We start from the raw sequence: 15,923 nt of genomic DNA, 5'->3' as shown, positions 1-15,923 counted from the left end.
CTGGGAAAACAAATGCGACAAAAATAGAGTAAATGATAAGGGAAGTGCATAAGAAATCTCATGGCATTCGCACATTCTGCATTCCGCAATACAAGTAAAATGCAAGAACAGGAACACAACTCCATCTTTCAACGGCTGAGTAAAAGACTAATAGACAAATCAGAACAAGTAAAAGATTTACTACTAGCAAGGCTGCCAATTTCCTGCTACATTACATAGTTGAAGTGCATAAATCTAGTGCAAGTCTAGTTATGGAAAAGGTAGTTAGAAAATGGTATCAAATAAAATTCGCAAGGTGGCAAAGAACCAGAAGGAAAAGAGAGAGATAAAACATAGCAGCCATTTCTAAGGAGAACTACGGAGAGCGTATATTCATTCTGTGTCTTGTAGGCCATCGCTATGCTTGCAACTACGTTGTGTCTTTCTCTTGTCTGTCTACTACACATTAATCTGATCTGAATGACTAACCTTCTTGCGAAGCCTTGACTTCATAATTACCCTTCTTCATCGTAATCTTCCTCTTCCTCATCTATCCTTCTGCTGAGGTTTGCAATCTGAAGAGGGTCGATGGCCATCCTATCCATTTCCGAAAGAGACCAACCTGGATATTCTTCATGTTTGGTCTCCTCAGAAGGCCCTGCTGATGAGGGTTGGGTTGGTGCTGCAGGAGCTGCAGTCTTTGTGTCCACATTCTCATCTAAATCAGCATTCAGATCAAAATTTCTAGTAGCAGGATTAACACCATCACTGGCTATGACATTTTCCTTTGGCTGTTCCTTTGACTCAGAGGCATTATCCACCAACATTGTGGAGTTTGAATTATCACTAGCGCCATGCTGTGGAGCTGTACGGGGTTCAGGCTCGACCTCACGATGAGAAGACTCTCTTTCTAAATGTCGAGCACCTCGTCCACGGCCTCTTCCTCGACCCCGGCCCCTCCCTCTGCCACTGCCAGTAACATGGCCCATCTCATGCTGTGAGGAATAAAGGAAAAAAATAGCTTAAACCCATTTTCCAGCCACTTGAGAAACTAAAAGCCTACTTTTAATGTCCATCTTTATGTGGAAATAAGATATCTTAAGTAAACCTTAAAAGTTCATCCTGGAAATTAAATAGATTGACGATAGAAAACATGATATCATCTAAACTTGAGTTTCCTCTTTGTTTGACAACGCTTCCTGGCTTCCTGCGTTGTAAACTTTGGAAAAAATTACAAAGAGGAAATAATGACCAAAAGGAACCTAGAGATAGATGTGAGTTACTATCAGGAAATCTTCTCTTTCTCTCACTCTTTTATGTGAAAAAAAAAATTATGATAATCATTCATAAATTAAGTTGGTCTCAAAGATAAACAAGCACAGATAAACATGTGATTGAAAAAAGGAATGGCAAAAGATATTCCGCTTTATATATGTACATATATATAAAGGACTATCTCACCATCCTGCTCCTCTTTGACTCTTCATCACTGTCATTGCATTCATCACCAGCAGCTTTCCTGGAGGAATAAATGCCGATAAGTAAATATAGAAACATGAACAGGGGAAAGCAAAAAGAACCACGTCATCCTAACCTTCTCTTAGAAATGGATCGATCCTCAGAAGTAGCATCAGAATGACCATGACTATAGTCTGGAACTCGGCTGACAATATCCCTCAGAAAATCAAACACATTATAGCTCTGAACACAATGTTTTCTGCAGTGTAGCAGGATAGTTAAGTTGGATCAAAATGTAGAGATCATTACCATTAAGTGTATGACAAATGCACTTGTCCAAGAACAGCTTAAATGGGGAAAAATACTTTTTGCTAAGCTCTAGAAAAGAAAAAGTAAATGTAGTAAAAGAATAAAGGTTTGATCACAGTAAAGAGAGTTGCAAAAACCATTTATCAGCTGTACATATATATGGTCTTTTTGGTATTGAGGTTGGGCAACTGTAACTTAAAAGTTATAGAACTTAATTGTTTGGTAAACAGTGGCTGCTATGACTTGGAAGCTATGTTGATTTGATCCTACAGTCATATGATGAAAAATCTACAATATATTTGCTACTTTTGTAAAAATTAGTATTTAAAAGCAGCATTTTTTCTACAGCACCGTAGTAGCAAGCGGGGCCATAATAATGTTGCCTCAACACACATCCTCTATTTGTAAACTGCTTTCCACTAATAAGAGGTTTTCTCTTCATATATATAGCCCCCAAATACTCCTGAATTCTTACAGCTTTGAGGCTGCCAGTCTTACACAATTTCTCCATCACTTTCTTTTAAGTGGCTAGCACAATTTTACCATTCCCCAATTTCATAAATTAATTAATTCAACAAGGAGACTGAACACAAGATTAAGTCAATTTAGCTCTGACACCATGTTAAGTTGCCCTAGCAAGGATAAAGCATGCTAAGAAAAGTTGACTACTGCCCGCCATTTAATATTAGACAGATTCTTCATACGGTATAACTATGAAGAACTATGCCTAGTTTAATTGAATCTCATTATACAGGCTTCGATCATACTCTGAAACATTGAAGCAAAATGAAGAATTGTTGATCACAAGCAGACATAAACCAGAGACAAATGACTCAAATCAGATAAAAGAGTCTTGGAAGATAACTTTAAAAAAAAAAACATTAATTAATTCATTATTCAAGGCATCTGACTTCAAGCTTTTTGCATTGCACAGATTAACTTCATGAATATTATTGATTCCATCAAACAACATTAACATGTTGCGCTATCAATCTCAAATATATTACCAGCTCGATATGCACATTTCTCAAATAAAGAACCGCTTCCTGTGGTTAATTATCAAATTGACTCAGTTATCTTATCATACTTTTGGCTGGTAGGTGCTATTATCAAACATATTGATAATTCTTATGAAGGAAAAACTCATAAATGTTTGTCAGAGAAAGCTAAGATCAAATCTAGTCTCTTCTTTTCTACTTTACCAATTTTCTAATTCTGGGTAAGTTACATTGCATGACACAATAAGAAGTCATTTATATGTGTAAAAAAGACCTCAAACAATTCATGATTCACGACATAACATCCCGTGAAACAAAAAACACCAACTATAGTTACCTCCTCAGTCAAACATATGCAAGAATCAGAATACTTCTCATGCACTCAGCTGTGATACAAGTGACCAAGACATCAAGGCATAGTGGAACCATACACACCAGAAACTGACCTTTAATGATAATTTAGTTCTGAGAAACAATCACAGTTAGTAGGCCATTTTTTTTAACCATTTTTTCACAAATTTCAATGGCCTAGCAGGTAAGTAATTCTTCAGGAATTTAAAAGTAGAAGCAAAAAGGATAAACGAGTACTTTTAAATGCAATTTATCTACAGAAGATTCTTTGCCATGTGGACAATTGTATAAACATTTCCTTTTACCTGAAACTCAAGAATTAAACAAAAGTATTAATCTGCAATTTGCCTTACACAACTTATTATTCTGCTACATCTGACATTAAGGCAAAAGCTTTAGATCATATACCTCGATCGATGATTTATTCAGCAACTACATTTTTTTTTTCCCCGGCAACTACATAACAATTGAAGTCTATATTTAATTAGTCCCTCTATTAATCTAAAGTTTCTCGTACAAAACAAAGGGGAATGTAACAATCCCCAAGAACCTAACAATTGATACTGACGAGAACATCTTGAAATACAGAGTCCAACTTCAAGTTCACATATTAATCACATTTACAGCTAAAGAAGAAAAGAATTGAGCAAAGGAAGGTTATTGACACTTACAAATGCAAGGAACTCATTGTCTTTGCTCCTCTCTGAAGGGTTATCTCATATGTACGATCACAGAGGTCTTGCAAAAATAATTCCAAAGCTTTTGCTACAAGAATACCCAAAAAGAGAATAAATAACACAAAAGCATTGATGTTGCAAGAAAATAAGGCCAAGCAGCCACGGCTACTTACAAACTAGAACAGGGACAGCCAATGCTATCTTCCCAACATCCTCATCAGCTTGCATTATCTTTTTAATTCGAGCCTGCACATTTTTTTTAATCCTATTTGTCAGATTACAAGACTAAGTCACATAATGAAAGTAACAGCAGATAAAAAATAACAGGGACAGGTAAAGATAATTTTCAATTTCAGTGCCCTCTAAAAATCGTGAGTGCGGAGCGACAAGGAAAGGAAAACTTAAGGAAGGAGAAATTCTAAGAAAATCAACAATATAAGTGGCCAAAGGAAAGGGGACGCTGCCAAAGAACCAAATAGTGAAGCCTTCCAAAGAGCCAAATAAACTTCTAATAAGTCAGATTCAAGTCATGACAACGATTGAAGATACTCTCAAAGGTCAGCCACTCCTTTCATTCCAAAGCACTAACTCAATCAAATAGGAGCAGTCTTCCAAGCTACATTTCTGTGTTATCACCACAGATAACAGTGCCAACAACCTCCACAACACAAAAACTCCATCCCAAGCCAAACAAAGAAAAGATTGCGTCCAAATCTTTCAAACAATCTCACAATGAAAACAACAATTGAATAACAAACTTCCACTATTTCACTAAAACATATAGCAGTAGTTCTCAACAATCCTCCCTCCTCTTGGTTAGGTTCTCAGCAGTAAAGATATTTTAGAGAGTAGCAGGGCAAACAAAAAGGCTGCCTATTCTGCAGACAAGATTGTCATCCCTCCATCTAAGCAAACAAAAACCTAGAAACTCGAGCCTCTACATGTATTCCAGAAAGCCTACTAGCAAAAAATTGTTTTCAATTAAAATTATCTCCAGCTCAACATCTAATTGACATGAACTAATTTGGTAACTGAAGCCTCCAAGCACAACACTGGAGACTGAGTTCAAAACTTGCTACATACTGACCAATGCCATCTAGTCAATACCATATGCTTTGCAAATATTCTCAAGATGACTATGTTATCACCGACCGTTATCAGATATTTAACTCTTCAGTAGAGACCTGATTCGATCATTTCTTGATAAGTCTCAGATTTGATATAAAGTCAGTGCTAACTCAATCTCAAAAGCCTCAATAACTTAATGAGGCTAGATGAAATGAAAGAAATAAATATGATCCCTTACAACAAAAGCCCTGAAATAGAATAGGATAAAGTATGTTTACAAAATATTGACACAAGACCCAGGCGCCATGTCTATGTCTAACACAAATGCATAGACTCCCACAATGATTTCTATTACAAAGCAACATCCCAACTCAGCCAACAAGGCTAGAGTCATATGACAAGAAACTTCCAACCCACTTCAAACCTCGTAAAATGATCAACCTATTCCAAGCATAAAACAGAGATTAAAAGCAGCAATAAAGTTTCAATATTTCTGCTACACAAAATTTTTCAATTTAATCAAGCTACAGGCTACTCAAGCAGGTGGAAAGTTTGACGTAAACGTTGACCTATTTATAGAAAGATAAGGCAAAAGGTTTGATGAAAACATTGACCTATCTATAGAAAATTAAGGCACGATGCACCATGCAAAATATAACATAGAAAGGAGGGGAACCATACATGCATAACAGGCTAAAGTCCTCAGATCAAATGTTACCAAATGCGTGAAACCCAAACTTAATTTGAGTAATTTGGTGGATGGAAAATTGATCTATTCTATGTCCAAAAAAGCCAAGTCAAGGTAACATAAAATGGAACTCTAATAACGTAATTCTGTCATTCTATCCTTAAAAAAGAGAGTGGCAACAGAGATGCACTAACGGAGAAATACAGATATTCTCATCTCCAAAAACAAGTATGCAAAAAGGCTCTAACAACAAGGAAATCATACGTCCAATATAATTTACATGTTAATCATAGTTATGGGATAAAACCGATATCTTCCACGAAACAAAAGCAAATTAAAAACCCCATGACATCCCTAAGAATGTGACACCTACCGGCTTCAGAACTAAACCACTAAATAGACCCCCAAACACACAAGCAACATAAAAATTCCCCACACAACTCCCACAAAACTATGTAACACTCAATTGACTTTTAACCTACACAATCATGAACAGGCAAAGTGCAAATGTAACCAAAGATCCCCATTAATACCCTAGACATAAAATAAAAAGCAACTTTATTTCATTAGAAGCCACAATCCTACGATGCAAGTATCTAAAACAAAAAACAAGATAAAACCCAGGTCATTTTGTAACATAAGTCACCCGAAACTGAGCCTCCCATAAAAAAATTTTTACAACACACCACCATCATAATCAATCAGTAGAATCCAAAATTAGGTCAAACCATCACCCAGATCACCCATGCCCCGTAAATCCCTAAAACTGAGAACCCACAACTAAGTTTTAGTAAATATCGATTCAAGCAAAGAAACCAATTTCAAATTACGAGGAAAAGCCGACCCAGATCAAATATTCCCACAAATATCAAAAAATAAAATTAAAAATATATATAAACTAACTTTTAGGGCAAAAAAAACAAGAAATCCTAATTATCAACCAATCAATCAGTAAATTAAGCTACTAAGCTAGAATAATTAAATAAAAGAGAGAGAAAGAGAAGACTTACAGCTGGAAAACGTGTATCGAGCTTCTTCCTCATAGTGTAAAAATTTGGAGCATTAAAGTTAAAAAAAAAAAACTATATTCTTAGTCGATTAAATTTATTTTTGTCCAAAGAATATTGGTAACATGCAAAAAATGATCACATAAAATCTAGTAAACAAAACCCATCTCAGATCCGATAGTATTTTCTTTTTTGTTGCCCAGAAAAAATACAGAGTCTCGTTACAACGGAATATCCGTCCGTACAACTTTGACGAACTAATAGAAGGAAAAAATTAAGAAATAAAATAAAATTATAATGGGAAGATAAAGTCACTGAACAGTGACTAAAAGTTTACAACTGCCTATTCAAGAAAAGTACACGTGCGTAAGTGGATTGTGACCTTTATTATTATTATTATTTTTCCTCTACTTTAAGTTTTCGGCAGGAAAAAATTCTTTTATCCCTCATCCGTCCATTTCATCTTTATTATTTAAATAATAACTGATTTTATCTTATTTTTTAAACAATAACTTAAAACACCGTTAAATTAATTTATCATCAATTTATTACATAATTCATTGAGAAAAAATAAAATTTTTAGTTAAGGAGATACAAACTATTTTAAAATAAGATTATCAAATATAATTAAATAACATGTGACTTTCTATATAAATTTAAAGTTTTAGGATAATTAATAAATTAACAATAATAATACTAAATACTATGTAGATATATATTTAGGACAAAATAAAAAATATAAATTTTATGGGCACTAGAGTGAGTTTTTCTTTTTCTTTTTATCTTTTTGCTTGTCTTTAATTTTAATATGGTTAAAAATAAATAAATAAATAGTACTGTTATTTTATTAAAAATAAATACAGACTCTTATACTTACTTAAAAAAAAACACGATAAGGCATAAAAATACAAATTTAATATACTACTGCAGAATAAAATACTCTGCATTAGAGTGTATTTTTTTATCTTTTAATTTATTCTTGACTTTAATATGGTCATTAACCCTTAATTGGAAAAAAAAATTATTATTGTTGTTGTTGTTATTACATATACATATCTATTAAAAAAATTTAGTAGACTTCATTACAAAATTTAATGAAAACACAGACAAACATATTTACATATATAGAGCATATTCTTTAGTGTTATCTTTACTTCATTAAATTATTCTTAAATTTTAAATTTATACAAATAGTTAAATGTTATTTTATTATTTTTAAAATTTTTATTTTAAAATGATTTGCATCTATTTAATTGAAAATCTTATTTTTTCATTAACAAATTATATAATAAACTAATTGTAAGTTCGCAGGAAAGTGTTTTAGACTATTGTGGTAGGATTGAAATGAATTATTTTTTAAAAAATAAGGATGAAATAAGTATTTGCATCAAAACTGTAAGGGTAAAAAGTCTTTTTTCCTTTTAGTTGCCAAATGGTGATATTTGATATTTTCCCCAAGTTTTATTTAGAGTTACAGTTTTATCCTTAAATTAATGACTGAATAACCATAAATTACACAAGTTTATATAATTCTTAATACATAAAGCATTACTTCTATCATTATCATACAAAAAACTAAGACATTTGTATAATGTTTAAAATATTACCTGCCTGATCATTATTACGAATAAGATAATAATGAGTTATTTTTAAGGCAATTTATAATAATAACAGTCAAATATAATATCTAATACGATACTATAATGGATAAATAATCAAAATTGAAAGAGAATTTTTTTTTTAATCTAAAGAGATAGGTACTAATAAAAGAATATTAGAAATAATATGTGTGTGTGTGTGTGTGCACGGCTACAAAGATAGGGAAATGTTTGGTATTACATAAGGTTCATTTATCAAATAACTATGGGTAAATATCTATCGACCATCTAATGTTTCACATTTTATAAAAAAATTACTAAATATTTTTTGTTCTGCAGCTATCTACTTAAAGTTTACAATACACTTTTCTACTTTTTCATTAACACTGTTAAAGGATTTAACAAAATATTGATAAAATAACTATTTTACTTCTAAATGTAAAAAAGTATTTAATTCTTGCTAAATGACAAAAAAAACAAATTTCATTTTGTAGCTATTGACTCATCAAACCTACTAATTTATACCTCACTTACAACATAAATCAAGAATCCATGTTCATATAATTTATCCTATATAACATATTTTTTACAACAATAACAAATCTTCAACAACAATAAATCACCAATAAATACAATCATAATTATTCAAAACTTAATCAAAATAACTATAAAACCAGTTACAGGAAACTTCAAATATTATAGTGTGTTCCTACCAATAAAAAAATAACGACATAAAACTAGTTATAAGGAACTTAAAGTTTACAATTTATTCCTACCAATTCAAAATAACAACACATTCCAAAATTATCCAAAATAACAACCAATAGGTTTTTTTTTTTTTTTTACATTCAGGACAAAATAATTATTTATCAATATTCTATTAAATCCTCTAACAATTCTAATAGCAAAGTATAAAAGTGATGCATTTTGTAGACTTTAGATAAAAAACTGCAAAAGAAAAAAGTTTTGGTGTATTTTTGAAAAATACGAAGTGTTAGGTAGTCGTTGGATATTTGGACAATAACTATTGTTAAAGGAATTATTAATTTTGTCGCTCATATTTAATGAAAGTTTGAGAATATACAAATATTTTTTAAATTATCAACAATCCACCCAAAGTTTGTAGAATGCATAAAATTTTCATTATGTCATTTGCTACCTTTAAATTTTATTATGTAATAAGGATAATTTAGTCATTTAATATGATGTTGTTTCACACATGTGCACGCACACACGCACACACATAAAATGGCAATATTAAAAATTGATATATAATGCAAATTTTTGGGTGGATGGTTGATAAATTTAAAAGGTTTTGAATACTTCGGAACTTGCCTTAATCATCGGCGTAGTTTCCCTATAAACAAATTTAAAATTTAACATGCAAGCTAGAATGATATATATTAGTAGAATCTCTATAAATTAATAGGACTAAGACCATTTAAAATCTATTAATTAAAAGAGAAATTAAATAATCAATTAATTAATAATTTATCAATTAATAGATAAATTAATAATTTATTAATTTACAGAGTTATTTACCATTCAATAAACATACATCAATAACACTTCATTTCTTATTATAAATTTACAATTCGAGATGTCAATCTTAGAACTTCTAGATACAATAAGAAAAATAAGAGATGAGATCTAACTAAATTTAAATTTTAGGAAAAAAAACAAGTAACAATAAAGTCATATTTTATATAAGCAAGTAACAATAGAGTCATATTTTATTAATTAATATATTATAGTCAACTACATTTGTAATTTTAGCAAATTATTAATTTATTATTTAAACAAGACCACAAAGTTTTATAAGATTTTTTTAAGAAAAATATTATGTTATTAATTTAGTCCATTGGCCCAAGACAAGACGGTAATAACTTATTATATAATAGAGATTATTAATTTATCGAATATTAATTTATAGAGGTTCTAATAAAACATAAGAAAATAATTTTAAAATTACTCTATTGAAATAATTTTAGAATTTGATGTATCATGTATTATAAGGTATTTTAGGAACACGAAAAAACGCCCCTATGCATATATTTATACATCAATTCATAAAATCAACACCACCTGGGTGGAGACAAAGTGGTGAAGTGATTCCAAAATGAACATGGTGGTAAACAGGTAATGAAGGCAGTACTAAGAAGGCAATTTAATTGTGGCGATTAGGTGGCCTCGAAAAGACATCACCTCGTTTTTTAACTTTAAATATTTGGGATGATAAATTGCGACGGGGAGGGGAGGGAAGGGGACCAATCTCCCCGTACCTATCCCCGATATTTTGCGTATGTCCCCGTCCCCTCCTCATCCCGTCAAAATTATTTCAGAGAATCTTCATCTCCTCCCCGAATAATAACAGGGGATCCCCGAGGGTCCCTGATCCCTGAATAACTAATACATTTTTTTTGTTTCCTATTTTGAGTTAATCATATTAAAATAAAAAATTCAAATAAAAGTAAAGTTCGAAATATATCTTACATTAATATCCATTACAAAAGTCACATACATTAAATTAGTAAGTAATGCAGCATGCAAGTGATACAAACTATCATGAATAAATTAATAGCATAATACAAAATTGTTAGAAATAAAATCAAATTTAGATTCAAAATTAATTTTTCAATGGTGGCGTGGACACTTTATAAATGTGGACTATTCCCTTTACAACACAATAGTTAAGTCGAAGCAAATCAAGTGCAAATATTAGATTAGATTAGATATTAAAATTGTGATTTGCTGTGGGCAATTATAACATCTAAAAATAAATAAAAAATAGATTTAAGATAAATAAAAAATAGATTGAAGTTTAAAATATTTAATGAATATTAAAATTAAAACAAAAGTTTTGGGCTAATAGAATCTGTCCGGTCTTTTTAATGTCCTAAATAAAAATTTAGAACTTTAATTAGTTAATTAGGCCTAAAAGTTTAATAATATAAATATTTTGACATTTTTATTTTTACCAATACTTATAATTTTATAATTCAAATTTTATTATTTATTTACTAGTAATTTTAAAAATTAAAAATTAAAATGGGGAAATGGATAGGGGATGAGGATTCCACCTCATCCCCGTCCCCTCCCCGAATAAGAAATTGGGTAAAAAAATTTCCCTATCCCTTCCCTGAATAAGAAATTGGGTATGAAATTATCCCCATACCCTCCCCGAATGGAAAAAATCTCCGAGGGTACCCGTCCTCGTGGGAATTTTTACCATCCCTAGGTGAAAGGTACTCTTTTTTCTTTTTGTTTCTATCTTTTTAAAAAATTATATTGTTTGCTCTTTTCTTAAGTTCCAATCTTCTCTGTTAAAGCTTGGTAGAATTTTTAATTATACTTTTATAAATGAATTCATATTCAATTTGATTAGTAATGAATTCATTATAGAATGAACAAATAGTAAGCGAATGTAGATTCATTTCAATTCATTTATTAATTCTACTAAACTAATGAAACGAACCAAACCAAAAATATTCATTTAATTAATGAATCAAATTCAAATTAGTAGAGTTTGGACCTAATTCATTTACTATTCAATTCAAATATGATTTGTTTAATCATTTTGCCACCTCACTTACGGAAGGAAAGGAAGAAAGAAAAAGAAAGAAACTACTAATTGTCTATCCATATACGGTGATTCTCTAAAAATAAAAGCTACCATTTTAAAAGCACCTGCTGTTGAGGGTTAAATATTGCTAGAAATAAGGATCCTTGGCACCCAGACGTGTACATGACATTTAAATTAGAAGCCAAAATACCCTACAACATATAGATCACATTACTGTTAAATTTTTTTTATTAATTGTATATGTGATCACATTACCGTTTAATTATGAAGGATGGATGCGAATTAAGAAGATCTGCAATTTTAAACTCCAAATACTACAATTGAACAATATGGTTGTTCTTTGATATGCGGTTGATTGCTTTTAATTATAATTAAATTGGTACGTGGCTTGTTAACCATAAGTGTGGACCAGACTAGTGCCCATTCGGGTTCACCTCTAGAACGTACGTCGATGGATTCCCGCCGATATACCCTTTTAATTAATGCTTTACCAAATATGGATTAGATATTTAAACAAGCCTAGCAATAGATCTAAAGGCTCATATATAGTACTAGATCTGGTTCCCAGAAATAGCACTCTGATTGGATGGAGGGAGAAGAGAAGATACAACTGAGGATTGAAATCTGGTCTCGTTGCCTCAGAGGAATGTAACAATTTACATGGCAGATCTGATACAGATCAGTCTGCAAAGCATGCATAAAATTTAAATGCTTTAAAATAAATTGCGGAAATTAAAATGCTTTAAATTAAATTGCAGAAATTTAAACATACAGAACTTTAAACTTATTATAAACTTTAAAAGGAACTACAAATCTTACATTTGATTTTGCTTTATTTTGTTCTTCTTTAAAGAAAAGTATAGAAGAAATTGGAAATTAATCCGAAGACAGGAAAAATTCCTTGTTGTCTTCCGATTCCTGATTCCCAGGGAGAGAGAGAAAGAGAAAAGAAGAGAAGGAGAGGATAAAGAGAGAGAAGAATTGGAAAATTCTGAGGAATTTAAGTCTTCCTCCAGAATTATATACAAAAATTTTAATCTTTAACTGTAGCGAGTTTGTAGCTTCTCAACTGTAACTAAACTGTAGCTTCTCAACTGTAGCGAAATTGTAGCTTGGAACAGTAGTCTTTGTTACGAAAATGAACATTCTTTTAAAAATACAAGTATAACTCGGGTGAAGAGACATGTGCGCTCTCACTTGTGTCCAGGGGACCACCCGAAGGTACAAACATACATATATATAATAAAGGAAAATACCTAAAATACAAATGGAAAAATAATTACAATGGGAGTGCGGAAAAATGAAAATTTACTCTTTTTTTTTCAAATGATAATTATTTACAATGCTTTATCGGAGAGAAAATTCCAAAACAGTCGTCTTCATTTTCATGTCCAAGAGAAATAAATGGCTCTTCATTGCCTTCATCATCATCAGAGGAATCGGCAACTGAAGATTTGGATCTTGATGTGAGGAGCTGCTCCATAACTTTAAAATATTCTTCTTCAGTTTTGGCGCTGGCCAAAAGAGATTGGGCTTTGGATTTTTGGGTAAGAAATGTTTCTTGGGCTTTGACATCTTTGATGGTGGGGGGTAAGAAGCCTTTAGAACAGAGCCAATTTTGGATCAGAGTGTCAGTTAATTTGGTCTGTTCGTCAAACTTTGACTACCATTTTACTTTAAAGGTTCTTTGTAAAATGAGTTGGGCTTCTTGGGTATGATATCTGAAATTCCACATCCATACCCATGGGAGGAAGAAATTTGTACAGAAACAGAGAAATAGGGAAAACCTTTTCTCGGATTCAGAAGGGATATAATGGGTTTTAAAGAGGTTTAAACAATGGGTGGCATTTGGAGTTAAAATCTAAGGAATTTGGCCAAAAGAGTTCCACCATTGTTGAAACCAATTAGGGAGGCTTTGAACGGTTATTTTTGAATTGAAGAAAAATAACCATGAATGAGATTTCTTTGGGTTTTGTATGAAAAATGTGTTAAACCATGCTTGTTTGTAATCCCAATAGGAATAAGACAAACAATGTGGTAAACGCATTTGAAAATTTGGAGGGAAACTTTTTTGTTTGTGGAGTTGGTCTCCCTACTGGTTTGGGCTCAAGACTTTCAGAATAGTAGCCGTGGAGTAGGCTGGATCTGAATGGGTTTCACTGAGAAATGGTTTGGGCTCAAGACTTTCAGAATAGTAGCCGTGGAGTAGGCTGGATCGGAATGGGTTTCACTGAGAAAGAAATGCTTGAATTTTACAGACTTAGTGGGTTCTAAAATGCTTTGATAATAAGACTGGGGTTTCGTCAAATCCCAGTGTTTGAAAAATCAGCCTTTAGGGAAAAACTTTGAAATAGCTTGAAAAGGATCGGTATGGTAAAAACCATCCTCCATAGATAAAATATTTTGGAAATGGGTTTTATCAAACCAATCAGAAGTTTTCTTTGAAAGTTTTGGCTGGGAAAGAATAATTTGAGAAGATGAACTTTCACCAGAAACAACCACATTTTGAGAAGAGGGTTTTGAAATCTCTTTAGGAATATTTTATTGAGGAGAAATTTGGCTTTGAGAAAAACTTTGTAGAGCGAGCATAAGCTCAGGGGATTTAGAAATGGATTTCATCTATTCATTTACCTGCTCATGAGAGGCAAGCGCTTTAGACTGGGCTTCTTGATCCTCTATCATGTCGATCCAAGACTTGATTGGCATGGCAGAAGAAAGCAATTTTTCTTTAGGTGGAGAGGTTTGAGAAGCTTTAGAAGGTGTTTGGGACACAAGGTCTTTAAGAATCCCTTTCCCCTTGTCTTTATTTTTGGGCGGCATTTATCTATTTTGGAGAAATTCCCTAGTTAGAAAATCAAGGATAGAATTTGTATCTCCTTTAATAAATTCAATATCAAAATAAAAAGCACTTAAAATAGCTTGCCATCGTGCAAAAATTTGTTTTGATGGAATGTTTTGAACATTTTTTTCTAAAACATGTTTTGCAACTTTGCAATCAATTCTAAGTAAAAATTTTTGATTTAGTAAATCACTTTGGAATTTGGAAATGCACAAAACAATAGAAAGAATTTCTTTTTTGATAGTAGAATAATTTTTCTGGCATTCATTCCAGTGGGCAGAAACGCATTGTACTATTTGTTCTTTATCATCTTCCTTTTGTTTTAATATGCCTCCATAATCTAAATTTGATGCATCTATTTCAACAATTTTAGGTAATGCAGGATTTGCAAGAAATAAACATGGAATGTTTTTAACAGAATTTTTTATTAGTCTAACAGCTTTAGTATGTTCATCTGTCCAAGCAACGGAATTCTTTCTTAGCCTATCATGCAGTGGTTTAGACATCCTATTGATGTTGGGATAGAAATCAAGAACATAATTTAAACTACCTAAAAACCTTTGTAGTTGTGTTTTATCAAGAATTTTATCAGGAAATTTATCAACAAATAAAAGCGATCGCTCAATAGGCGTAATAGTTCCTTTAGAAATATAGTGACCAAAGAATCTGACTTTTGTTTGAAACAATGAGACTTTAGAACTAGAAATGGCTAGGCCAGCCTTTCTAGTGCCAAGGTAAAAGGTTTTTAAATGTTTGAAATGTTGATCAATTGTTTGAGAAAAAATCAACACATCGTCTATATAAACTATGCAAAACTCAAAAAAAGATTATAAATATCATTCATGATTCTTTGAAATTCTAAGGGTGCATTCTTTAGTCCAAATGTCATTACAGTCCATTCATACTGTCCAAAAGGAACAGTAAATGCGGTTTTATAACGGTCTTTAGGGTGAATTTGAATTTGCCAAAAATCAGATTTCATGTCAAATTTTGAAAAAATAAAAGCAGAACACAATTTCTGGAGCAAATCTTTTTTATTAGGTATAGGATACCTAATCCATTTTAATGATTATTTAAAGGTTTGTAATTTATTACAAGTCTTGGTGTTCCTCTTTCTATTTCTGAGTTTTTATTTACATAGAAGGCGGCACAAGACCAGGGAGATCTAGATTTTAGAATGAGTCTTTTACTCTCTAAGTCTTTTATCTCATTTTTACAGTGTTGTTCCAATTCCATGTTCATTTAGATTGGATGAGCTTTAGTGGGAATTTATTTTTCATCAAAAGAATTTTCATAGGGCAAATCTACCAAATGTTGTTTTCTGTTCTAAAAAGCATATGGTAAATCAGCACATATTTCTTTTTCAAT

At 31.7% G+C, this 15,923-nt stretch overlaps 1 protein-coding gene across 2 annotated transcripts; it reads right to left on the bottom strand.

Annotated features, from left to right (window-relative positions):
* Window positions 1-45: 45 nt before the first annotated feature.
* Window positions 46-6,829, bottom strand: LOC18040484 (dr1-associated corepressor). 2 transcript variants are annotated; one of them, XM_006432304.2, is made up of 6 exons: window positions 6,539-6,829; window positions 3,946-4,018; window positions 3,767-3,860; window positions 1,574-1,696; window positions 1,441-1,498; window positions 46-974 (listed from the first exon to the last, which is right to left on the bottom strand). In XM_006432304.2, exons 1-6 carry the CDS (start codon window positions 6,569-6,571, stop codon window positions 495-497), a joined length of 861 nt encoding a protein of 286 aa, XP_006432367.1. In that variant the 5' UTR covers window positions 6,572-6,829; the 3' UTR covers window positions 46-494. The 2 variants fall into 2 exon arrangements, with proteins under 2 accessions (XP_006432367.1, XP_024040288.1); XM_024184520.1 differs by having other exon boundaries at window positions 3,946-4,037; window positions 6,539-6,802.
* Window positions 6,830-15,923: the final 9,094 nt, after the last annotated feature.

This window comes from Citrus clementina, unplaced genomic scaffold (assembly GCF_000493195.1).
Source record: "Citrus clementina cultivar Clemenules unplaced genomic scaffold, Citrus_clementina_v1.0 scaffold_5, whole genome shotgun sequence".
Classification (NCBI taxonomy): domain Eukaryota; kingdom Viridiplantae; phylum Streptophyta; class Magnoliopsida; order Sapindales; family Rutaceae; genus Citrus; species Citrus x clementina.
This window is presented reverse-complemented; position numbering and strand designations above follow the sequence as displayed.